Raw genomic sequence first — 25,393 nt, 5'->3', positions numbered from 1 at the left:
CTATACTCTCTCTCTCTCTCTCTCTCTCTCTCTCTCTCTCTCTCTCTCTCTCTCTCTCTCTCTCTCTCTCTCTCTCTCTCTCTCTCTCTCTCGTTACGTCTCCGATCCTAACAGGTTTGCATCTTGAATATTGGTTCTTTATTCGTAAATGCATTCTTTTTCATAAGATAGAGAAGACTATAAGGAAGCTGCCTAGTAATGCACTGGTAAAACAAGGCGGCCATAACTTTTTCTTGCTTCCTGCTCCAAGTAATTGGCCAAGGCAATGAGTCCAATTAAGCTGACTCTACTCCATCACTCGTATACACCTTATTTTATGGAATGTTGTCATGCTCACACACTTCTCTAGCTTCTTACATATATATAAACACATGTTCTGTTGCAGCCTTGTCAAATTGTTCAGATGATTCTCAGTCAGTAAGGCTTAGAATTCTAATCGGTCATTGTGATAATCATACATGGAGGGAAGTTGTAGCAGTGAGGAGTACTTGTCCAAGATCAGCCTTAGGCCTTTGGGTGTTTCAGACATTGATGACGTCATGGTCTGGGCCAGCGATGAGAAAGTTGTTCTCTTCTGCACTTGGGAGGCTTATACCAACAAAGAAGATGGCATTAAATTCATCAAGGAGCATGTTGTCCCACACCCCTGGTTCAGGGCAATCTGCCTTGACAACAAGCCAATTGGTGCCATTTCGATATGCACGAAACCAGGGAATGATAGTTGCAGAGGTGAACTCGGCTATGTTTTGGGGTCTAAGTACTGGGGGAAGGGGATTGCAACAAGGGCTGTGAGAATTGTGGCCGATACAATTTTTAAGGAGTGGGCTCATCTGGAGAGACTAGAAGCTCTTGTTGATGTGAACAATGTGGGATCACAGAGGGTTCTGGAGAAGGCCGGGTTCCAGAAGGAAGGTGTTCTCAGAAAGTATGTAGTTCTGAAGGGAAGAACTTGTGATATGGTGATGTATAGTCTTCTTCCTTCAGATCAATGTCATACTTGATTTATTTGCAGAAAAATAATGTGCTTTGAAGACCATGTATGCAGTATGCAGACTAGATACTAATTACTAGAGTATTCCAATATAATTATTTGGTTGCCATAGTTGAAAATCAATCTCATACACTACTAGGGAAGAGAAATGAAAATGAAATGTAAACATTATACATGCTCAGACAACATCCCGGCCATTCCGCAAACTGCAAAATCAGAAGGAAGCTTTCTAGAGCAAATCAGTAAGTTTTTATCCTTTTATTAACAGTAAATCAGCAAGTTTTAAAAATAAAAATTACTAGGACAATAATTGGATATTATTTAAACATATTTTTTCTGGTTTTGCTTATGATTTTGGTATAACATCCACATGCATATTATATTATGTATGATTTCAGTTGCGGTCCTTCATTAGTATTCTATTGTATCCTTCTAAACCACTTCAAAAGTTATATTTACTTCAAGAGTCTTAGTTCAAGACATCTTTGCTCTAACAATCCATTTTCAGTCCGTCTCATTTAAACATATATGGAGAGAAGCAAATTTCCTTGCTGATGTATTGGCAGACTTGGGACATTATGTTCCTCTTTGCACTTCTTGGTCTTCTCAGCTTCCGCCTCAGGTGCAGGCTGCTTACCGATTTGATCTTTTTGGTGGTGGCTGCTTTCAGGGCTTTTCTCTGTAGTCTTTTGTTTGTTGTAGTTTCTTAATCAAAAAAAAAAAAAGTGCCCCTGTATCTTCTCGATCAGGAGACCTGATTTTGTCACAAAAAGATTATTAATTCTTGAAGTGTATCAAGTATTAACCTTTCATAAAAACATTAGTCGAAAAAAAAAAAATCTTTCATAAAACGTGGCGGATCCATGACATCTAAAATTATAATTAATATTATAACCAGAATATCATCCATTAAATCTAAGAGTAATTAACGGTTGAGATAAATCATAAAAAAATTAAATCATTTTCTTTTCTTTTCTTTTTCTTTAAATCAATTTAGGATATTTTTCCATCTTTCTATTAAATACATGGTGAGTTCTGGAATGTATGCAGTACATTGAATACTTTGGCCGTCGGGAGTACGTGTCAAGCTGTAATTGGCCCGTGCAAGTTAACTCTCCGTCAGTCTCCGTCGTCCCCGTTAGCGTGTGAGCTGAGTGACCTCCAGTAATTTTCTCATCGCAATCCAACTGAATCGAGGTTGATAACTTGATTGCTGAGGTTATTTTCTTGAAGCTTGAAGTGGGTAATACCCGATCTTGTATTATTGAGGGAAAAATCAGAAAGGACCCAAACAGAAATCATTTGGAGAGAGATAATCATCTAGGACAGATGTGGAATTGAGATAACCTTCTTCTGCCATCACCCTCCATGACCTTAGAGATGGAGAACTGAGTCGTCCTTTACTCGATAACCTTCGCAAAATTACCTGAAACGTCCCCGGAATCACAAACCACACCAAAGCCGAAATCCCAGAAACCCAAAAAAACATGAACTTGTTAAAATCCAATCGAATCCAACATGTATTGATACCAATGGGTGGAGCTCGAAGAGTAGATGAAAACCCTGCCCCAATCGACCCAAAACGGTGCCGAAAAATGCAGAAATCGGCGGAAGGGCAGTAGCTTCTCTCCACGGAAGAGCAAAGAAAGGATATTATATGAACCCTAAATCCAAACCATTACTCTCTCTCAAACCATAAGGACCAAAAAAAACTCTCTCAATCTTTTTTATATCCTTCGATGCTGTATTTGGTGGGATGTAGATTACACACGAGACGTGCGCTTGGCACGCGCTTCATATCAAGAGTGAAAAGTCATAATTTCACTACGTCAATCTCGGTTGACGTCGTCCAAAAACAAGAGCAGTACATGAGGTACTGCGTACACAGCAGACGTTCCCTAAATACACAACAAAAATAGGTGATTACCTATTATGAATTAGGGAGTTAATGCTTTAATTATTTCCAAGTAAAGATTAGTATCTTTCCAGAAAAAAAAGAAAAATAAATAGGTAATCATGAGCAGAGAAACCATTAAAATGAGAGTCAATTTATATGGGTTGAAATCCTCTCTCACTTCTTGACATATGCAAAAATGAGAGTCACTTTTTGCATGTCTCTTTCCCTGTGTCCCACTCATTTCTTGACATATGTACAACCACGTCAACATGATTAACTGGGACTTTACTCTTGGTAAAAAATATGTAACTTACTGATAAATTAAAATAAAGCCTAATTCAGAATAAGTGTATCCAAAAAAATAAAGCCTAATTCAATTGGACGAACAGTCGAACACATATCACATATAAACGAAACCCAGATCAAATTCTACTTCTTTCTTTGAACAAACCCTTATCAAATCCTTATTTCTTAGTCTCAAAAGAAGGTAAACTCACTGAGGGAACTTTTTTATTATGTAGAATAGTGCTTTAGAGCCTTCTTTCTTTCTATCATGAAAGAGGAGAACTGGGTGAATGTTGTTACTGTGCACTATCTAGATCGAATTGGTTTTTGATGTTTGATTTTGTTGGATGGCTTAAACGACCTTGTGATTGGATTTTCTTTCAGTTAGCTGTACAGCATGGCCAATTATCAATTACATGAAGTGATTTGTATACTTTCTGGCTTGTTTTGAAAAAGAAAATTATGATAATACATGAATTCATGTTCAATCGGATGATAAAGAAGAATATCAGAATTGATGGGTTTGTTTTTCCGATGGCATATTGATGGGTTTGTTTGGCATTCTTGGTTAGAAATTTTTTTATTGAGGATGACATGGTCAGAAACTCAGAATTCTTGTGTAATTTAGGTTAGGAATACATTGGACTTATTAATCAATCAATTAAATTTAAGTAAGCAAAACAAGGCTGCATGCTTGATCAATTGATTATGATATAATTATCCGAAGATATAGTGTGACCATATATATAAACAAGCATCCTATAAACAAACAAACTAAACTCTGTTACGTACGACTGATATGATATACCGGTACCTGGCCTCTGATTCTTATTCCTGGAACTGTTCTCCAACACCAACTGACTAAGCCTTCCATTTGACTTGGCTGCAAGTCTACTTCTCTTTATAAACGTACCCTTCTTACTTTTCTCTCTTTAGTCTTCACACACAACCTGTCTAAAAGTCTCAAACATCCCTACTATAATTTAAGCTTGCGGAAACAGACACAGATAGACACACTACAATGGAGATTCTTCACTACAGTGAAGAGGTACTGGACAAGGACAAGGTACCAAAGGCTGTATTGATAATTAGACAAATGAAGATGACTCATTCAAATTACTTCTTATACAGTATATTACTACATTCCGACGTTTATGTTTATATATACTAGTTATCCCAGCTGCAAGGCAAGGATCTTCTGCTCGTATTATTCAGTTTGAATTAGACCATGGAGTTTAGGTAAACGATGTATAAGGGATTATGCTATGGATTGGATTCATCAACTAATTAATTAAGCAGAATCATTCTGTATATTATTATACGTTATTCAATTATTGGAAGAATTGGTATTCTTTGACTGGTCTCACAGGTATTGTTTTGAGTATTGACCATGTCTTAAACTCCAAGGCCAACTGACCTCCAGTTCTTCCATCTACATGCATCTATATAAACCCGCTCTTGCATTCTCTCTTCACACACCTATCTATCTCCAATTGACTCTCAAACATCCTTAATTACTTCCTTATAAGCTTCAAAGACGTACAAGAGTGCAGACACAGTTGCAGCCCGAGATAAACTACTATGGAGATTGTTCCGAGTTCCTACTACGACAACTTGAAGAGGTATTGGAGGAGGAGAAGGTACCAAAGGTTGAATGTGGTCAGCAAGAAGAAAATGAAGGTTGCGAGGCTCGGCGGTGGAGCTACTGGGGGGAGTACTAGTCCTACTCGGTTTTTCAAGATCAGAAAGCTCCGATTGATCAAGTTTGTTTCACCGATAACGCTCTTGGCCAAGGTTCATGGTGCTTATGTCGATATGATGGTTCGCATGGCGGGCAACGTTGGTGGCGCCAGAAGAGTTGCAGGAGGATCAAAGAAGGTGGCGAAAATACAAGATCAGATTGTTTCGGTGGCGGCTTCTTGCGGCCGTCAGGAAGCCGTTGACACTAGATTTGTTTTGGAGATCTACAAGAGATTGGCAGCTTCTCGCCAGTTAGCTGCCTATTGAAGCATGCATCACCCAAATTGTATGACGGTGTACGTATACGTGCAAATACGTATACTTAAATTTGTTCATTCCTTTATTTAAGATTTTAAGCTTAAATTTGTAAGAACGGTTCAGGTTTGGCAGATTTAATATGTCTATTGATTTAAACTAGTTCGAAATCTTAACGATCACCAATTTTGATGAAATTTTGCACAAGTGATCTACTTATATAGACCTATAAAGTGAACGGTGAAGATGTGATTTTGTGATCGAAAAGTTAGTATCCTTATTGGAATTAATGGCCCTAAATATATATATATGTGTGTGTGTACTTGTCATGCACTCATGCTCGTTGTATGTCCCAAACCACGATATTTTGAGTTGATTTTGTTGCGTGTTGGTGATCGAATTGATTATATTGTGAGTGCTATGAACTACTACTTATGTGTGACCAGAGATGATATAATGGGAAGGTCTACTACACTTAAGTACGAGCGGGCATCATTGGAGAAATGAACACTACTAATATGTGTGAAGAACATTTGGATTTTTACTCTCTGATTTTAGCCGCTCATGATACTTGAGATATTGGAAATAATTAAATAGGGTAAAAAGATTGTACAATCAATATTGTAGAAAAATATACGTATATAATATGAATTCATGCATGTTATATACAAGTAGGAATAGTAAATAGAGAGTGAGATCGATGTTAGAAAGCATACATATGTAATTTTAGCATCTAAATGGTTATCAGGCTTGAGAGGAAAAGAGGACCGCCAGGGATAAATGAATTAAAAGATCAAATTACAGGCAAAAAGATCAAAGTGTTAAATGAATTAAAAGTTTTTATATAGCCACTGAAGTGTTATGTAAGTTTTGCAAGAAATTGTACAAATTATAAATTGAGACCACGATGATCAATCATCCAATAAAGAATGTTTATTGATACTTAGATAGTATGGACTTGTATCGATCTCTAACCAAAACACACATCCATCGACATATAAGGCATATCAAACCGCTTGGCCCATTTTTCTAGTTACTCTTTTGCTGATGATCTTTGGATCAGTGAGACTCCCTTGTTAAGGATGTTTTTTTTAAAAGATATTTGTAAGAGAATACACGAGGTAATGGTTTAGGTACGTACCCCTCGGTATATAAACATTATCAATTAATAAAGTTTGAACATTTAGTCAAAACATAAGGCATATCAAACAATTTTATGTGAAACAATTTGAATCATACTGTTATAAAAGTCCGTTGATTGGCATGCAGTTTGAGAATTAACTTGTATGTTATAACCAAATGCACAAATGTGAAGACGAAAAAGCCCCAAAATATGTACATATATGACTCCTTACTTCGGGTTTTCAACGATAAATTTGATTGGCACGATAAACTGATCTGGCACTACAATAAAAATGGGAGATACTCGGTGAAATCTAGGTATTGTGTGGCAAATGGAGGAAGCCACAACCAGGGTCCAGGGGTGATCAAACTCAATATAGATGGAGCTCTGCCTCTCTGGATATAAATGGTGGTCTTTTTGGAGCATGAGCTATTTGTATAGGGATGAAAATGGTGTTTTTCTTAGAGTGCTTGCAGTTCCAGGTGTGAGATTCCATAGCTCTCCGTCGTGTGAGACTGTGAGATGCTATACAGCGCTAGTTTATGGCCTTCATTTTTGCTTGCAGGCAGGTTTCTCACATGTTGAGGTCGAAGGAGATGCACAATGCGTATTTGCAGCGCTGGACTCTACCATAGAAGATCTCAGTGTTGAAGGAGCTTTAGTTGATGAAGTTGATCAAGTCCCTAATAAGTTATTTCCAGTCATGCAGTTGGAGTTTATTTTGTTTTTTTAATTAAAGGGCTGGTACGGCTGTCTTTAAGCTTTCATTAATGAAATTATAGAATATAAGAGAATATAAAACCTAAACCTCTTATTACAAAGTCCCAAAATAATATCGAGTAACTCTATAAGGTACTTCATTAATGAAATTATAGAATATAAGAGAATATAAAACCTAAACCTCTTATTACAAAGTCCCAAAATAATATCGAGTAACTCTATAAGGTACATGTATCCTAATAAATTAAGCTGCTCACAAAGTAGTAAAAGAGGCATTCTCCAACCCTTTTCCAGCCCTTTAGTTATTTGTAAGGAATTAATTAAGTTTATAGTACTTTAAATGAAATGTGGTACTCTTCCCATTCTTTGTTAGAGCCTTAGAGGCCACTAAAAACTCCTCGATGTAATCTCTTTCTATCAATGAATTTATATCTTGATTTAAAAATAAAAATAAAAAAAATCGGGTTTTCACTTGGTTTCCAACAGAAAATTCCCCAGCGAAAATGGATCCTCACTGCTACAAATTTGGGTTTCCTTAAACCGGCATTACAAACAAGATGAAGAATCACTCGTGCAACATTTAGAACCAGATAACAAAAGGGCAAATGAAGATGACTTATTCATATAGTTTGCAGAGTATGAATTCATCAAGCTTTGTCTTATATATGTGTTTATAGTTGTAGTCCTTCAGCCTTAGCACGAAATTCTCCTGGGCCTTCTCATATGTGCCAACTACAAGAATCTTCTGTCGATCGGTGTAGGTATATAATGTACAGGAGCAAGAGTTCTCGATCTTATTCAAGCCAAGCTACTCTGAATCATGAATATTTATGGGAGTATTTTGACCATGGAATGGAATTTAGGTTAGGAATACATTGGACTTATTAATCAATCAATTATTTTAATTAAGCAAAACAAGGCTGCATGCTTGATCAATTGATTATGATATAATTAATTATTCGAAGATTAGTGTGACCATATAAACAAGCATCCTATATATAAACAAAACAAACAAACTAAACTCATTTACGTACGACTGATATGATATACCGGTACCTGGCCTCTGATTCTTATTCCTGGAACTCTTCTCCAACACCAACTGACTAAGCCTTCCATTTGACTTGGCTGCAAGTCTTCTGCTTTTTCTCTCTTCACACAATACCTGTCTAAAAGTCTCAAACATCCCTAATATAATTTAAGCTTGCGGAAACAGACACAGATAGACACACTACAATGGAGATTATTCACTACAGTGAAGAGGTACTGGAGACGGACAAGGTACCAAAGGCTGTATGGAGACTGCGGGCAGCAAGAAGAAGATGACGGTTGCCAGATCCACTCGGGGGTGAACCTAATAATGGAAGTACTAGTCCTACTCGGTTTTTCAAGATCAGAAAGCTTCGATTGATTAGAGTCGTTTCGCCGATAAATTAAGCTCTTGGCTAAGTTGCATGGTGCTTATGTTGACATGATGGTTCGGATCGCAGGCGATGTTGGCGGAGCAGAAGAGTTGCAGGAGGATCAAATAAGGTAGCGAAAGCAGAAGATCAGATTGTTTCAGTGGCGGCTTCGATTCTTATTCCGGTGAACAAGCCGTTGACACTAGATTGGTTTTGGAGATTTATAAGAGGTTGTCAGCTTCTCGCCAATTAGCTGCCTAATTACTGAACCAATAATTAAGCTAGCAAGCGTGTAGAATCAAAGTAATTCAAATTTGAAAAATTGTAAGATAGTCTATGTGAATGGTCAAGTTGTAGGAATTACTTCCGTGACTTGAAACTTGATTGATTGATTCGTTTTATCCATTACTTTCGTTGTTATGTGATATGTAAATGTGTAGGAACGTACTTAATTATTGTCATTCTTGTTACATAACAAGTATATCGATCAGTACGTATGTGTGATATTCGATCATGGTCCTTGTATCTACCAAAACAGGATGAAATGATTTTCTTGCATGTGTGTGTTGGCGAATTATTACTTATGTGTGACTGAAGAGGATATAACAATTTAAACCCACCAAAGTACAAGTAGGGAGCAATGCGCGTTGATATGAACACATATTAGGTGTATGTGTGAAAATTTAATCTCGTGTTGAGTTTGTATTTTAAACCCATTTGTTGGTTAAACTCTCGAGATGTTGGAGGTAACCAAATTCAGTCATATATTTGTCATATTTGTCATGAGAATCCTATTCGAACTCACCTGTCCAACCGAATGTTTTGTTGCAAGAAGAGAGAAAAGCTCAAAGAACAACAGACTCTCAACATTATTTATGTATTCTAATTGTATTCTAACATATATAAACAACCGAACAACAAGAGGAGGTGAGTTTCGTTAAGAGAGATCCATGAAACTAGAGCTAGTATTTCATGCAATATGCGTATTATGCTATTATGCGATGTGAGCGCTATCCTGTTGAGAACCCACATGGTAACCACAACATCGATTATATGTCTTTACCATACTTTTAAACGAACCCCCGTTGAGGGACATGTATTAGAATCATATACAATACCAATAAGTATATATTCCATGTTTGATGTTCATTTGCTTAATCTATGGCATTATTATTTGGATTTAGGTATACTTTTTGCTAGTTGTTATCCTTAGCACAAAAATTCTTCTGGACATGACCCTATTTGCCAGCTGCAGTAATTCAGCAGCTTCTGTTTGTACGTACGGATCAGAAGAAGAATTCTCATTCAACTCATACTTTGGAGCAGTCGACTATGCATCCAAATTATCGAATTTTATTAATCAATTTAAAACCATACTTAAACGAAGTTAATATTTAAATTTTGGTCAGACACACAATTCTTGACCAAACACAACAAAAACTCATTTGTCACATATTTCCTCTGAAATGTACTCATTTCCAGAAGCAACTCCAAATTGACCAAAACTCATTTTGACTCCACTTTCTATATAAACCCCTATTACATCCTCATCTTCACACACTTTTCTCAGCTCTCATAATCAAACCCTTCATTTTCTTTCAAAAATTAGATAACATGGAGATCGCTCCTAGTTCGTACTACACCAACGTGAAGAGGTACTGGAGGAGGAGAAAGTACCAAAAGCTGAGCGTCGACAACAAGAAGAGGATGAGAGTTCAAAGGCTCGGTGGAGGCCCTAATGGGACTAGTCCTCCTAGGCGGTTTTTCAAGATCAGAAAGCTTCGGTTCCTCAAGTTCGTTACATCCCCGATAAACCTCTTGGCTAAGATCCATGGTGCTTATGTTGACATGATGGTAAAGATGGCCGGAAACGTCGGCGGCGCTAGAAGGATAGCAGGAGGGTCAAAGAAGGTGGCTAAATCGCAGGATCAGATTGCTGTGGCGGATACTTGCGGTGAGCAAGCCGTGGACACTAGACTGGTTTTGGAGATTTACAAGAGATTGGCTGCTTCTCGCCAATTATCTGCGTGCTGAGATTTGAAGCAAAGCAAAAACTTCAAATTTCCAATTTGAAATTGTGTGATATGTGTAGCTTGATTTCTGAAGTTGTTATAGAGTTAGTTCATTTCTACGAGAAGTGGGCTGCTTGCATGGTGAAGTAGTAGCTTTTACATGCATGCATGTTAATTGTAACAAAAACTTAAGAAGTTTTGAAATGTAAAAATTTTGTGCTCATGGAAAGTGAAGGAATCTGCCCAATATGTATCTTATGCCTTAATTAGATTGTGAAGAATTATATAGAAAAGTAGACAATAATGGTACTTTGTGAAGGGAATATGAAAAAGCTAGGCATATTTCGCAACTCCAACTAACAAATTAATTATAGACATCGAATTCGAAGAACAACACTAAATTAGTACTGTCATTTTGAAGTGCCTTTTCAACTGAGGATTTGGTTCACCACGTGTTTGCATTGACTGTTAGCTACAAAATCTCTTAAAAGATCTTCGTCACTGATTCAGAGGTGAACAAACAGTAAGAGATTCATCCAGAAAATTGAAGTGTTCTTGCTAAGCATACATAGTACTTTGAGTTTGAGGTAAATTCTTAACTCAAACGAAGGATATCATGGAAGAGGAAGAAGGCCCTTCTTATCATCACCCTCTTCTTCAAGACAGAGACGCCATTTCTTCCGATGATTCGCGCTTGAAACAGCTCGGTTACAAGCAAGAACTCAGCCGCAATCTCTCGTATGAAACCCGAATCTATCTTCTTCGATCTCTTTTCGTTTGAGTTCACTGTTCTTTTTTCTTTGCTGTATTTTTTCCTGCACTTTTACTTGTTTCTTCAAGTTCAGTTTCTAGATGAGCATCACTCTCACAGCTAATTTAGACTTTAAGCAAAAATATCGCTTCCTTGTTTGTTTTGTTTCTGACTTTGGGAAGAGAACTTGAACACAACACTGATGGCTGCAAGGAAAATGTACAAAAGTGTATCAGAAATATCCGGGAAATCTCATAATATCTGGGTTGTCGATGTCAGAGGGCCATAGATAAAACTTTGTTGGTTGCATTTCATTTTCGAATTCATTCATATACTTTTGATGGGCACATTGATTTGATATATACGCAACATATTCTTGCTAAGAATTTGCAGATATAGATTAATCTTGTGGTGTCACTCATCACCTCAGCATGGCACGCAAAGTTCCATATATACCAAAATCATAATCTATGCTCAATTTTAAATTCTTAAAACATTGCTTAAGATTTCGTCTTGCATATATTTCTTATATTTGGAGACATATTTCTATGGCCGTTGTTATTGAATAACAGTTTTTCAGGACGACTTTTTGATGGGTCTAAATTCTAGAAGGATAATAATTTGGTCTCAATTAGGGTTCTGATCCTGTGTTGTATGGTGTGCATTGTGATGTGTTAGGGCAATAGCAAATTTCTCAGTGACTTTCTCCATCGTCTCAGTCCTCACTGGTCTAAGCACGACGTTTGGTATTGGCCTGACATATGGTGGGACGATTACGATGGTGTACGGGTGGCCGGTGGTGGGGATGTTGACGCTGGTGGTGGGACTATCGATGGCGGAGATTTGCTCGGCGTACCCGACTTCCGGTGGACTATACTTCTGGAGCGCCAAACTTTGTGGCAATCGTTGGGGACCTTTGGCTTCTTGGCTCACTGGCTGGTAAGCTTTTTTATTTTCTGATTTGATATTTTTTTTCATTCATTTTAGCTTATGTTGTTGAAGACATGCCACGGTGACATTTTGTGTTCAACACAGCAGTCAAGGATAGCATTTTGTTGATTTCTCAATAACCTCACCCATAAGGCCCAAGACCAAATCCTTAAAACGGTTTTTTGTTTTGAAGGTCATTGGGCTTCATGATTCAATGACGCGGCCCCAAAAATAGAATTCATTAGTTGTCCATACTTAGTCTAATCAAGTCGCTCACTTTCGGTTTAAAAATAAGCTTACTGTTAGGCTGGGAGGCTCACTGTGATGGTTACTTGCTTAGATTGTTTCCGTTTAGGTTCATTTTGATAATGTTGATTAGATCAGATTTGGGCTTAGCACCAACATTGAAATTTTAGGATAGTTTATAATCCATTAATCCAATCCCGAATTGAGCAAAAAATGTACTACGAAGCTTTAGCTGGATGGGTACTATGCTAGGCTTGGCTTTGACACTTATCTGGGCCAGCCAGCCAGTCCATAAGTTAATGAGATCCAACGTGCTAAGCATCAATGTGGACTATGACTCGAAGACATTGCTTGGTGCGCGAAAAGAAAAGTTATTGTTTTGATGCTTACTTTTCAGTTTTCACGAACCAAATGAGATCTAAGGGGGTGCCTCAACATTTACATGGGTCTTGTATACCAAAAAAAAAAAAAAACATTTACATGGGTCTTAACAATTTGTGATACCATGTATATATTGAGACATTGAGGGTTGGTCCAAACTCCAAAACCAATAATGACATATCCATATTTCATGACCGCATATCAAGTAGATAACATGTTACCAATGACTTGTCGTGTAGAGGCTGTTTATGCTTATAGCAATACAATGCACATGTGTGACATGACAAAACCTTGTTACCCATAATTTATCAAATGCCTTCTTGTTGCCAAGCCATCTAAAGTTTAAAATTGAGGTGGTCTTTTCGTGTGCCCTTTTTTCTTGTTATGTTTTTTTTGTTTAAGAGATACATAGTAGGCATATTGTGTGTGGTTTGACAAGTTAGGTTAAAGAAGGTACATCATGCGTGGTTTGACAAGTTAGGTTAAAAAAAATTAGTAAAAAAAGACGTATGTATTTTCTTCATAAATAAATTGTGATCTAAAAAAGCACATGTATTCGGATTACAAAATTATTCGAGAAGAGCGTTGCCGAGAGCAACTCACAATCTCACAATCTCACAATCTCACATGTTCAAAGTCTGTATAGTTACAGATACTGATTATTCAACTTTCTTTTAAGTACACATCGACCAATTGATATGATTTAGCTTAATTTTTTTCTTCTTAATTTAATATTTACTTTATAGTTTATACATCAAATTCAATAAAAAAGATTCTAAGAATCAATCTCAGAATCTCTGACCTTCGAGTTGGAATCGTAATCTCATAACAAACTATAGTTACGTGTACGAATTACGAAGCAAAGTCTCCAATTTGACCAATGAAACAAAAAGGAAGAAGAGTATTATATTGGACTCTGGAATCTGAACGGGTAGAAATGACAGGCTAGCTATACGCATCTCTCATCCATTGAAAATGGCAAAATCATTTTGTATAGAAAGAAAGGAGAGAGAAGACCAACCATGAAAGCCAATAACTGAATCATCAATCTAGTGCTTATATTTTCGCCAAAAAAAAACACTAGTTGTATATGGGGGGGAAAGTCCAAAACTCTCTTTTAGTCCAAAGCTACGCCATCTTCTTCTCCGCGCCTCAAGCTGACTTAGCTGTACTTCTTCTGTTCCTTTTGACATTTCATCACAACCTTTTAAACTTCCCAACATCTGAGGAACAAGGAAACACTTGTCATTTTGGTTCTGGGTTCTCTGTTCTTCCTCTGTCTTTGAGCTTTAACAACTTTGGTGTCTGGCGGCGGCACAATGGCAGCCAACGGCGGCGTTTCCAAGGATTCCGGCCACGCTCGTCTCCATCAGCTCGGCTACAAACAAGAGCTCAAGCGTGACCTCTCGTAATCTTTCCCAACTTGTTCTTGGTTTGGTTTTTAAAGAGAGAATCTTTTAAAAAAAGGTTTGAAAGTTTGTGTTTTGTGTCTGTTTTGGTTTGGAATTGCAGGGTGGTGTCCAATTTTGCTTTCTCATTTGCCATCATATCAGTTCTCACTGGTATAACGACGCTGTACAGCACTGGGCTGAAATTTGGGGGCCCAGTTTCTATTGTGTATGGGTGGTTTATAGCTGGTTGTTTCACCATGATTGTTGGTTTGTCCATGGCTGAGATTTGTTCTTCTTACCCAACTTCTGGGGGTTTGTATTATTGGAGTGCCATGCTTGCTGGCCCCAAATGGGCACCCTTTGCTTCTTGGCTCACTGGCTGGTAATTTTTATCTTTGCTGAATCATCTCTTAGTAATCTGAAGTCTTTCACTTTAGGGATCTGCAGTAGTTGACTTACTGAGATTCACAGGTCTTGTGCATGAGTTAAGTTTCTGTTAAGGAAACTTGGTCTAGAGTTTGAATGATGTGTAGTTCCACTCTTTTGATTTGATTTTTGGACAATGTGTAGTTGTTTGGATTAGGTAGATATGGTACTCGCCATTTTTGTTCAAGATGCTAGTTTCTTGTTCACTGTTCTAGAGTGGTGCTATTGTTTCTTTCATTCTTTGCTATGATGATGTACGAGTGAAATGTATATTGCCTGCGACTAATCTTAAGACGCTTCTATGTTGGACTGCCTGGCATAGTATTCTCTGATGATGATATATGGTTTTTCTTTTTGCAGGTTCAACATAGTTGGTCAGGTACTTTTAAGAACTCGTATGTTCTGGAGTTCATATACCTTCAATATCCATTGTGAGCTCAAACTTGTCATGGATGTGGTATGATTCATCATTAGCTCTAACTGCATTGCTGTGTTTCTAATTGCAGTGGGCAGTCACAACGAGTGTGGATTTTTCACTTGCAACGCTGATTCAAGTGATCATTCTCCTTAGCACAGGTGGAAAGAACAATGATGGCTATGAGGCTTCTAAATATGTAGTCATTTGTTTCCATGGAGGAATTTTGTTTCTACATGCCATCATAAACAGTCTTCCCATCTCATATTTATCCTTCTTTGGACAGCTGGCTGCTGCATGGAATTTTGTAGGTAGGAATATTTTGAGCCCTTTCACTATATTTACCGTTTGAGTCTATATATTGGATTGCATATTGACATAAGAATGTTTAGGTGTCTTTGTCCTCATGATCCTCATTCCCCTTGTTGCAACGGAAAGGGCTAGCCCTAAGTTTGTATTCACTCACTTCAACACTGATAATGGCGACGGAGTTAACAACAAATTATACATATTTGTTCTGGGACTGTTAATGAGTCAATATACATTAACTGGCTATGATGCATCTGCTCATATGGTAAGCTGATATTTTTCATTGCTTCCAGACTTTTCTCTTCCTTTAGTAGCTATCGTTAACTTGTCTGTTGAACATGGAAATATCTGTAAGGTTGAATTCTCTGAGCTTAACATCCCATTTGCAGAAGTACAAAGTTAGGGGAATCTACATAGATATATTATCATTCTGCATATGAAGCTATTTGTCATATACAAACTTGATATATATTCCGTTTCACTGAAACAGCTAACATTGTAATTCTATGATATGCAAATCAAAGACAAAAGAATATAGCAATCTTCACTGTGTCTGATATTAGCTCAATGCTTGGCCATATAATTGGTGCTAAATGTGTACATTCGTTTTAACTTTTGTTTCCAGACAGAGGAAACCAAGAGTGCTGATATTAATGGACCAAAAGGAATAATCAGTTCCATCGGAATATCTATTATTGTTGGATGGGGTTATATCCTTGGAATCACCTTTGCTGTTACCAACATCCCACACCTTTTAGATGAGAACAATGATGCCGGTGGTTATGCCATTGCTGAAGTATTCTATCTAGCCTTCAAGAGTAGGTATGGGACTGGAGTTGGAGGAATTATATGCTTGGGAGTGGTTGCTGTTGCCATATTTTTCTGTGGAATGAGTTCAGTTACTAGCAACTCCAGGTATCAAATCTTTTTTTATATTTTTTATTTAATTTATCTGTTTCATACATATACTGATATACAGCAAGAAGCAAGAGGGTACAATGAAATGTTTTAGCTGCTTATGGTGCTTAATTGTCCTCTCAGGATGGCTTATGCATTCTCCAGAGATGGAGCCATGCCATTTTCCCCATTTTGGCATAAAGTGAACAAGCATGAAGTCCCATTAAATGCAGTTTGGCTTTCTGCTCTTATATCGTTTTGTATGGCACTGACAGTAAGTATATAACTTAGGATAAATATTATCACCATCCTATCTGCAAGTGCTAATCCATTACTTGCTTTCTTCAATCTTTGCAGTCTCTTGGAAGCCTTGTAGCGTTCAATGCCATGGTGTCTATTGCAACCATTGGACTGTACATTGCTTATGCCCTGCCCATTTTCTTCAGGGTGACCTTGGCACGCAAGTCCTTCGTTCCCGGACCTTTCAACTTGGGTCGCTATGGGATCCTTGTTGGCTGGATTGCAGTTCTTTGGGTGGCAATAATCTCGGTACTCTTCTCATTGCCTGTGGCCTATCCAATTAGCAATGAGACACTCAACTATACTCCTGTTGCAGTTGGGGGTTTGTTAATTATCACAGTTTTTGCATGGGTATTCAGTGCTCGCCACTGGTTTAAAGGTCCTATAACCAATATAGATGCATGAACATGTGTATATTCAGTGATGTTTATTTGTTGGAAACTTTTATAGAATAGAATGTTGAAAGGAAAGCATGTCCTGGAAATCACTTTTTTTCTTTTTTTCTTTTTTCTAAAAGAAAATGAATTAATTTTTATAAACTACCCAATCAATGGTAACATCCAGATCAGAGCAGTGCAGTCGCCCAAGTCATAGTGGAGATATGAGTTTGATTTGAGTTCTGTCAAGATATATTGTAGATTTTTATCATCAAATTTTATTTACAGATTCTTAACCACATGGGATTATATGTATTATAAACTCACATATGTTATTTAAAATCAGCAATTTCCTTGTATATATCATAGATTGCAGTTATCTGTAATTGATCTTGATGCAGCATCCTGTCCTTTTGCATAAAACCAGATTTGTGATAAGCAATTATATGTTTATGTTTCAAGGAAAAAAAACTTTTTTTTAATATATTGTTGCCAAAGCTTTACAACTTTAACCAACAGTATCTGTGAACTACCAACTTCTAGGAAAAGAGTCTGAATCAGGTTGAATGTAATACATTCAGCAGTATTGTTACTGCAAATTTTATTTACGGGAAGAGAATTCATGAATCTTCAACTGGAGGTTCCACATCTGCATCTGGAACTTTGAACTGCTGTTCTTCTGTGCTATCCGCAAATAAAGTTTCCTCTAGCCATTGAAAATAATCATCAACGTTGCCTGCATATGGTGCATTGCCAAAAGAATTGTACTCCTCCGGTTCATCTTCAAGCATGTTCAACAGATCTGCATATTCAGACAGGGGCTGGTGCTCATTTGATGAAATGGCAGGAGGTGCCTCTCCTGCCAGAGAATCCAGCTTCTGGCTTCCATCGTTGAAGTCTCCTGGAAGGTTCCCTAGATTGTTTGCAGCAAATGAGGGTGTTTCTTTTTCCAGAAACCCAAGTTCAGTTGTTCTCTCAGAAAACTTGTTCTCATATTGAGTACCAAAGTGACCATTCAACCCAGGAGTACAGAATTGTTCTCTCAGAAGAGGCTCCTTCGGGAGCTGAACTGCATTTTCTGATTTTTGGGTAGAAGCATCCCCATCAGTAATGTTCTCCTTACCAGGTGAATCCAGGAGAAAGTTAAGTAGTTCGTTTGTTCCTGCAACTTCTGTTGAAAAACTGTTGCAAGTTCCGGAACTGGTGGAATTTGCTGAAGCATGATATTTCTCTTGGTTCACTGAAGTATCTTCTGGTGTCATGTAGTTCATGCTTGGTAAATTCATTGGCATGAGCTCAACTAATTCAGTTCGTTCATCTTCTATTGAAAACTTGTCCTCAATTTCAAAATATATGGGACCGCTTACAACTGGAGTACACTTTTTCTGTTGAGTCACAGCTGAAATCTCATTTGAGAACTGATATGCATTTGCCAATATGTAGGGAGAATGTGCCTCTGGAGTCAAGTCGTTCGTACTTGGTAGGTTCATCTTTTGTTGCTCAAGCACTTCTGTTGAAACCTGTTTCTGCTTTCTGGAATTGAAGGGCTCAATCAAAGCAGGAGAACAATATTGCTCCTGATGCACAACAGGAGGCTGATTGGGGAGCTGGAATGTATTGGTTGACATGTTGGGAGAATCAACCTCTGAAGTCATGTACGTCATGCTCGGTAAGTTTTCAGTTACTTTGCCATTGCTCTCTTCTAATCCAAGACGCTGTCTTCTCTTCAGATATTCGATCAGTTCATTTCTGTATGCTAAAGTGCTTGTTTCTGGTATCTGGTTCATATGTTGAAACCATCCATCAGTTCTTAAAGAGTCATTGGGACAATTGGTATCATGATTTCCGTAGCGAGACAATCCTTCATGGCTTGAATTTCGATTCTGCATTCTGTAGTCATGATTGTTGAAACTAGCTGCGGAGATAGATGATCTGGTCGAAGAACTTGGAGTAGCTGATTCTATTGGTTTTTTACCTCCTCCTCCAAACCTTGAAGTCCCTTGATTCCAACTAGAAGAATTGCTTAAGCTAGTTCTTCCAGTAAATATGCCAGTCTGGTATATTCGCCTCACTTGATTTTTGTATTTCTAAAAGTAAAGAATAAAACATAAATCCTTCAAACTGAGATAGATAAAAATACTGGTAAAAGTACATAGAAGTTGTCAAACTGGAAAACAGAAATATAGCAAACAAGAAGATAAAACAATAATCCATTTCTAGAGAATCAATCAAGAGTTGATTGATCGAAAGAATTGGCCTTTAATTGTTGAGATATGAACAGAAGAGAACCTGCAGATGGCTTGCAACCTGGCGCATTGTTACTCCCTTCACACCCATCATATTCAAAATTGCTTTAGGACGAGCTTCTGTTTTCAACAAGCCAACAAGAAGATTAAGATAATTTAGTAATTTATACAGGTGAACTGCATACTGCTGAACTAACTACATAGCTCAATAGATAGAAGGGAAATTGCATATAAATATTAGAAGAAAAATTACTTTCATCTCCCAGGGCACTTATTGCTGCTGTAAACTTGTAATGGAGATCCGGTGTCCAAACAATACGTTTCTTCTTGGTTTCGTCATTGCCATGTTTCTCGACGATCCCTTCCTGGTATCTGGCTATGCTGTTGGAATCAGTTTGCTGTACAGTTGGTTTCGACCTCTTCATTCTTCCTTGTTCTACAGTATTATCAGCTGAATGTTTTTTCCCAGATGCTTTTTGTTCGTCGCTCTCAGTGGGGAAGAAATCTTCTGTGCTATAGCTTTGCAAATCTGTATCATAATTTTCATCAGCTAAGTCAGTCTTACTGGGATTGCATGTCAATGTGCAAGTATTTAGTGTGTCGACTTGCTCATACTTACCTTCTAGGTCAGTCTCATATGGCTTTTGACGCTTGTCGGAGCCTCCTCCAAAGGAATGTCCAAACTCCTCAGAGTCTTCATTCATCTCAACGCCATTATCTAACCAGTCCATCCACTCTTCACTATTTTCCTTACCAGTGTCCTTCATTGGGTTTGTCTTCCAGTATACATGTTGCCACACATTTTTAAGATCCTCCAAAGGAATTGGTTTCTGAAGGAAAAAGCTTGCTCCTTTGTCTAGGACTTTCCTCATTAGGCCATCATTCATTTCCGAGGACATCACTGCATAAAAAAATTAAGATATCAAACAATCACTATGCAAGAGAAAATAATTTTTATGTTTATCAATCAAGGTGGAAACTTTCAAAAAAATTGAAGCTTACATATGACAGGAATATCCTTCTCGAGCAGTGTATGCAGAAAAGGAACACTGTCGCTGTCAGACATGTTAATGTTAGCCATTACTAGTTCATAGCAATGGTTTTGTTCACTAATCAAGGACAAAGCTTCGGATGCCTGCTGGACCGCAGCAACTGGAATGAAATGCAAGATATAATTAGATTTCACTCGGTGTTTTCAGTAAACCAGGCTGCAAATAACAACCATTAACAAAATTTCCGATAATTCTTTACATCAGAAAAATATATTCGAGAAATTTCTTCCACAGCGCCATAACAAATATATAGCGGTTACATTTCGTATACTTCATGAGATAAATATGCATATAGAATAAAATTTATATCTCAGGCATCCTCGCGAGACAGATATGTTCGATCATTGTCTAAAAAATTTATGCGCAGACATGCGTTATCTTAGAAACTATCGAATATGCATACGTTATATTTATGAATTACCATTGAATGAGTACTGTTCAAGCACTGATGCTGTGTACTTGAGGGAATATGTGTCATGATCAATCAGCAGGATTTTGAGGCCGTGCGCAAATTCAGGAACAAGGTCAGTCGTAAAGCTCATGTTGTCCATTTTCTCCAAAACTACACAAAGAATGAGTGCAATAAATCCAGAAGCTTGAGCCTGAAATTAGATTAGGAGGCTTATAAGCTTGAGCAGAATGTGAAGAAGATAAGAATGATATCAAGAAGCTTTAGCAGAAAAGAAGGATGGGAATTACCAGGGCTGTAGTACAAGCACTTAGCAGTTAGCACTAGCAGCTCAAACTTAGAGGGTGTTTTGCTGCTTTCGGAAAACAGATTATGTATAATGTAGAAACTATGAGCTGAGAAGAAGAATGGTGTCATCCAGTTCTATGCTTAAAAAGGGAGTCAGAGTAGAGACTCTTTGAACTGACTCAGTTCAATCCAAAAGGAAAGTAGCAACCTCAGTCCAGATAGTCAAAATCATGTTCAGCCCTGTAGTAAATCATTGTATAATTTCCACTTAGAGAATTATTTCATAAAAGGACAACTCATAATATCCAAGCCTAACAAATATATTTATTTTTGGGAGTCCAATGGATAATTTCTATTCTGACCTCATAATATCACGAGAAATTTCTTACTTATGAGCTAAAATTGGCATGTAACATTAAAGGATTCACATATAAAAACGTGGGAGATTAAGATGTGGTTTTGGAAGAAAAAATGATTCAAAGATTCACCTAAATAACCAATTCTAGCATACATTTATTCTTAAAGAAAAATATAGTGAGTCAAAAACAGTTTGTTATTTGCAGTTAAAAAAAAGTTGAAAATGAAAAAATAATTAATATGATTTGAAACAATAGATTTTTCACATACAAATTTGTACGGTTTTTCAGATCAAAGCCGAAATTTATTCTTATAAATCATGTGAAGAGATTTTCCATGCGGACAAAACTTTTGATATACATTGAGAGTCATTTGCAACTTAATAATGTTTAATAGTTTTAACGCACGATCGATAATAAGGAAAGCGGCTTTTTTTATTTGAAGTATAGTAGTCAAAACCACCTTATTAGAAAGTTCTTTGAATATATCTCACATGCCGGACATATGTTAAGTTCATCCATTCGTATTTAACGTGCTTTGACGTTACGATTGGATCATAAACCACGTTCATGTCTCAAAACATAATCTGAAGACAATCTTTAAAGTTGGCGACTAGTTGGTCTACGACATAAGTCTTTTCTTTAAAATTAGAATGTTAAATTTGGCTCACACAAGAAAAAAGTTTAAACAATAGAAAATACTACGATACATTTATGTAAATGTACCAATACATCGAGTACTAGACTTGATACAAAGGTATATTGACTCTATCCAAAAATCGACTAACTTGACTTGATCTCAAATTAATCGACTTTATCTTGAACTGTTTTACTTTTGTATTGAGCTAGTCTACTAGATCTGTCTATGTATACTAATGCACCGTAGACGATCCCTTTATTAAGTAACAAAGAAGAAGAATATAGTAACCCGTAACCGTAAGTGTCCTTAATATTTGTTTCATGAGTGATTCTAGGTTCTGATTGTCCCCTTTTAACGCAGGAGACCATGAGTGCAGTTGGGCTTGTTGCCCCAAATTGGTCTTGACATATGGGCTAATACCCTCCAAGGCCCATGTCAGACTAAATGACCCGGACCAAACCCAAACTCGAATATCTGATTTTTATTTTAATTCAAACAGAAATCGGGTTTGGATTTGCTTTGCTTTATAAGCCTGGTGACTGTCTCCAATCTCAGGCGGGACGCTTCAAAAAGGTTAGAACTGAAAAGACGCAGAGCGCCACTTCACCATGGTCAGCTTCTTCTTCTTCTTCTTCTCTCATTGTTTCGTTTCTCTTCCCGTAACTGTATTTGACTCCGGGCCTCCGATTTTGCAGGCGGATTTCACGGAAGAGCTGGAGCCCCTTTTCGATTACAGCCGCGTGCAGCCGCTTAATGTCATCTCCGTCCTCGACGACGGTGAGCTCTTTCTCGATTGTATCTCTCCGAATTCAATCCAAGCTTGAATCTAACGAATTGAAACCTTTCGATTCTTGTATTGATAGACGACGAGCCGGATTCTCCTCCGAGCAAGAAGGCGAAGACGGCTTTGAATCCAGCTGTAAGCAGCTGTTTTCCACTTTTCGGGTTCCGGTTTTTACTCATATGAATTTTTAGTTTGTTGATTATTTTTGGATGATTTGGGATTAGGTTGAAAAAGTTGATGAAAGTGCGAAAGTTACTGTTATTGAGGAAGACGAGGAGGACTGGCTCATTCCTGCGCCTAAAGTTACTAGGCCGTTGGGTGAAGATTCGATCTTAAAGGCATTGAGGTAGTTTCTAGTTCTAGTAGTTTTTGATTTTTTTGATTTTTTTTTTTTTTTTTAGTGAAAAGCTTTGTTATGCCAATTCTAGCATGTAAATGAGGCCTTTTGATTATCGTAACTATAGTTATGCAAAGGTTTTGAGTTGTTTGATCCGCCAATGTTGTAAGTTGCTGGGACTTGCTGCAATATCTTGCTGATGAAAATTGCCAACTATTGATGCAGGTTACAGAAGCAAGAGCTGGCATCATTTGCTGAGTCGGCTGAAAATGTGGTCCGAGCTGTGGAGGAGTCTGTGAGACAAGAACTTCTTAGTTCTGTCCAGACTTCACCAGATGCTATGGCTGCTCCACCTCCAAAGCCCCAAGTTGAAAGAAACAAAGTAGTTATATGTATTCAAGACAAGGATGAATCCAAGCAGTTCCGCATATTCATGGTATGTTTATGTTATGGAGATGTAACAGGTGAACATGTATAATGTATTTGTTTAGTCCATTTGCATTCTTATAATTGATTAGTCTATGGCTACTTAGTAGGAAACGGACGGTCGTTCAGAAACATTATACGCATTTGATGACCTGAGATATACGTTTGATATTGCAAAGAAACTAGTAGTCCTTGTTAATTGGAGAGAACCGAAAAATATCGTTTAGGTTTCAGTAACATTCAGTTTCATGTACCATATGCAATGCTTAAGTAAGCTGGTGTCTGCTAAACTGAGCATGGAGTGTCGTATCCATCTAGAGTCTATAGGAGGTGTTTTATCTGCCAATTCAATATATTTGTACAACTGTACGATAAAGCACAAAAAGGACTGTACAACAAAGGATAGGGATTATGTATGTTTTACATGTCACTGAGCTCTATTGCATTAGGTTTTTGTGCTAGATTCACCCAACTCCTCTGACCCTGAATGTACAACCTTCTAGTTCTTTTCTTCCTCATCTCTCCCCCAAAGCCACCCTCAACTCTTTTTCTTTTCTATATGTTGCTTTGTGCCATGTTCTCTGTATTGAAGTTTCATGTATATGGCTTACTGGATGTTTAGGAATTTGTAAATCTTATAATATTTCTTCTATGTTAACAGGATGACAAGCTTGATCGGATATTCAAACTGTATGCAGATAAAGTTAAGCTTGACATTCAGAGTTTAGTTTTTAGGTTTGATGGAGATAAAATAGCTCCAGATGCAACACCTCAATCCCTTGGGATGGAGGACGAAGATATTATTGAAGTACATTATACTTCAAACCAAAAAGGTAATAAATGAGAAGGATCCTTGGGTAATTAATTTAATACTTTTCGCCCGTTATTGAATTCACACTTTTAGCCATATCCTTTTGGTTATTTCGTTTAGGTTTGTATCCGACTTTATACACTTCATTTTCCTGTGCAAATTGTTACTACTGCTGCAGATTTCATTCCAAAGTTATGTGCTCAATGTCCATTCAAATTCTTATTCATTCTTCTTTGAATCCAGGTGTTTCTTCAACCAAGGCAACTCGATGACTCTGTTTCCCGGGGGGGGGGGGGGGGGGGGTAACGGAAATAACTTTATCCCCAATTGTATTAGTGTAACCATCTAATTTTTGATGGTTGATGTATTAGTGTAAAAACTATTCTTGTGCTTTCTCCCCAATTGTATAGTTGTAGTTCACATTCCAAAACTTCTTCAGAATTCTTTTCTGGAACTACTACAAGCTATAAAGACATAGCTTGCTGGAGGGAACGAAAAACACCCGTACATGATTTTGTCTGATGTACATTACAGACTTGTTCCTTGTGTCAGTTGTGTCGTTCTATAGTTGATTTTTACCTCTGTCTGTTACTCCTATAACTTCTATCGCTGGTCCATAACAAGAAGTGCTGTAAAGCCCAGCTTTTATCTTTCCGACTGTAGTCGGGTTAACGTCGATGGTTATCGATGGTACTTGAACTTATTCGGAAAAATTCTTAGGTAGGGTTTTCCGATTTCATTGTCAGAATGGTACAAACGTGAAACTCCCATCTATGTGAACTTGGATTTGGATCGGCTTTTAGGATGTGGATGACCTGGGTCATACATTTCACATGCATTCATCACTCAGATTGGAATTTGGGATAACGTGGATGATGATCGCATGGTTCATGAGCCACGTATTCAAATCCACGCTGGAAAGTTGAGCTCACAGATGTACACGTCAGACCCGTTAAGTGTCAAAATCATAAGCAGCACACAACAACAAGAAGAAGAAAGATGAAGAACAAGATAATCAAAGCAAACCAGAGAAGATGAGCTAGCTCTCTGCCTCTCTGATTCCGAGCCTTATTTTTTCCTGGGAAAAAGATCACCGGGTACATTTTCATTCTTTCTTTTAACAAATTTTCGAAGCTACTAGCTTTTGAGTTTCTCTAACTATAGCTCCCAGTTTTGATCGCCTCTGTTTCTTTCTTTT

At 37.6% G+C, this 25,393-nt stretch overlaps 5 protein-coding genes across 5 annotated transcripts in view; all 5 read left to right on the top strand.

Moving 5' to 3' along the window:
• Positions 1-1,234, top strand: LOC101303903 (uncharacterized N-acetyltransferase p20-like). Its single transcript, XM_004298986.1, has one exon. The coding sequence runs from the start codon at positions 459-461 to the stop codon at positions 999-1,001; it is 543 nt and encodes a 180-aa protein (XP_004299034.1). The 5' UTR covers positions 1-458; the 3' UTR covers positions 1,002-1,234.
• A 9,805-nt stretch (positions 1,235-11,039) lies between these two features.
• LOC101312062 (amino-acid permease BAT1-like) lies at positions 11,040-12,794 on the top strand. The gene is made up of 2 exons (XM_004300906.1): positions 11,040-11,161; positions 11,853-12,794. Exons 1-2 carry the CDS (start codon positions 11,040-11,042, stop codon positions 12,115-12,117), a joined length of 387 nt encoding a protein of 128 aa, XP_004300954.1. The 3' UTR covers positions 12,118-12,794.
• Positions 12,795-14,030: 1,236 nt separating this feature from the next.
• On the top strand, positions 14,031-17,041 carry LOC101303611 (amino-acid permease BAT1-like). Its single transcript, XM_004298985.1, has 8 exons — positions 14,031-14,139; positions 14,244-14,504; positions 14,909-14,927; positions 15,055-15,274; positions 15,356-15,537; positions 15,898-16,187; positions 16,314-16,443; positions 16,527-17,041. The coding sequence occupies exons 1-8, from the start codon at positions 14,051-14,053 to the stop codon at positions 16,872-16,874; spliced, it is 1,539 nt and encodes a 512-aa protein (XP_004299033.1). The 5' UTR covers positions 14,031-14,050; the 3' UTR covers positions 16,875-17,041.
• Positions 17,042-22,391: 5,350 nt separating this feature from the next.
• LOC101303327 lies at positions 22,392-24,485 on the top strand. The gene is made up of 7 exons (XM_004298984.1): positions 22,392-22,448; positions 22,533-22,614; positions 22,701-22,756; positions 22,846-22,967; positions 23,184-23,394; positions 24,046-24,217; positions 24,439-24,485. The coding sequence occupies exons 1-7, from the start codon at positions 22,446-22,448 to the stop codon at positions 24,465-24,467; spliced, it is 675 nt and encodes a 224-aa protein (XP_004299032.1). The 5' UTR covers positions 22,392-22,445; the 3' UTR covers positions 24,468-24,485.
• Positions 24,486-25,196: 711 nt separating this feature from the next.
• LOC101311767 (putative zinc finger protein At1g68190-like) overlaps positions 25,197-25,393 on the top strand; it is a 2,675-nt gene continuing 2,478 nt past the window's right edge. Inside the window, exon 1 of the mRNA XM_004300905.1 lies at positions 25,197-25,292. The gene's annotated coding sequence lies outside the window, so the exon portion shown is untranslated. The remainder of the gene's footprint in view (positions 25,293-25,393) is intronic.

This window comes from Fragaria vesca, linkage group LG5, assembly GCF_000184155.1.
Source record: "Fragaria vesca subsp. vesca linkage group LG5, FraVesHawaii_1.0, whole genome shotgun sequence".
NCBI classification, from domain to species: domain Eukaryota; kingdom Viridiplantae; phylum Streptophyta; class Magnoliopsida; order Rosales; family Rosaceae; genus Fragaria; species Fragaria vesca.
Note: the sequence above shows the minus strand (reverse complement) of the source record. Positions and strands in the feature narration are given on the sequence as shown.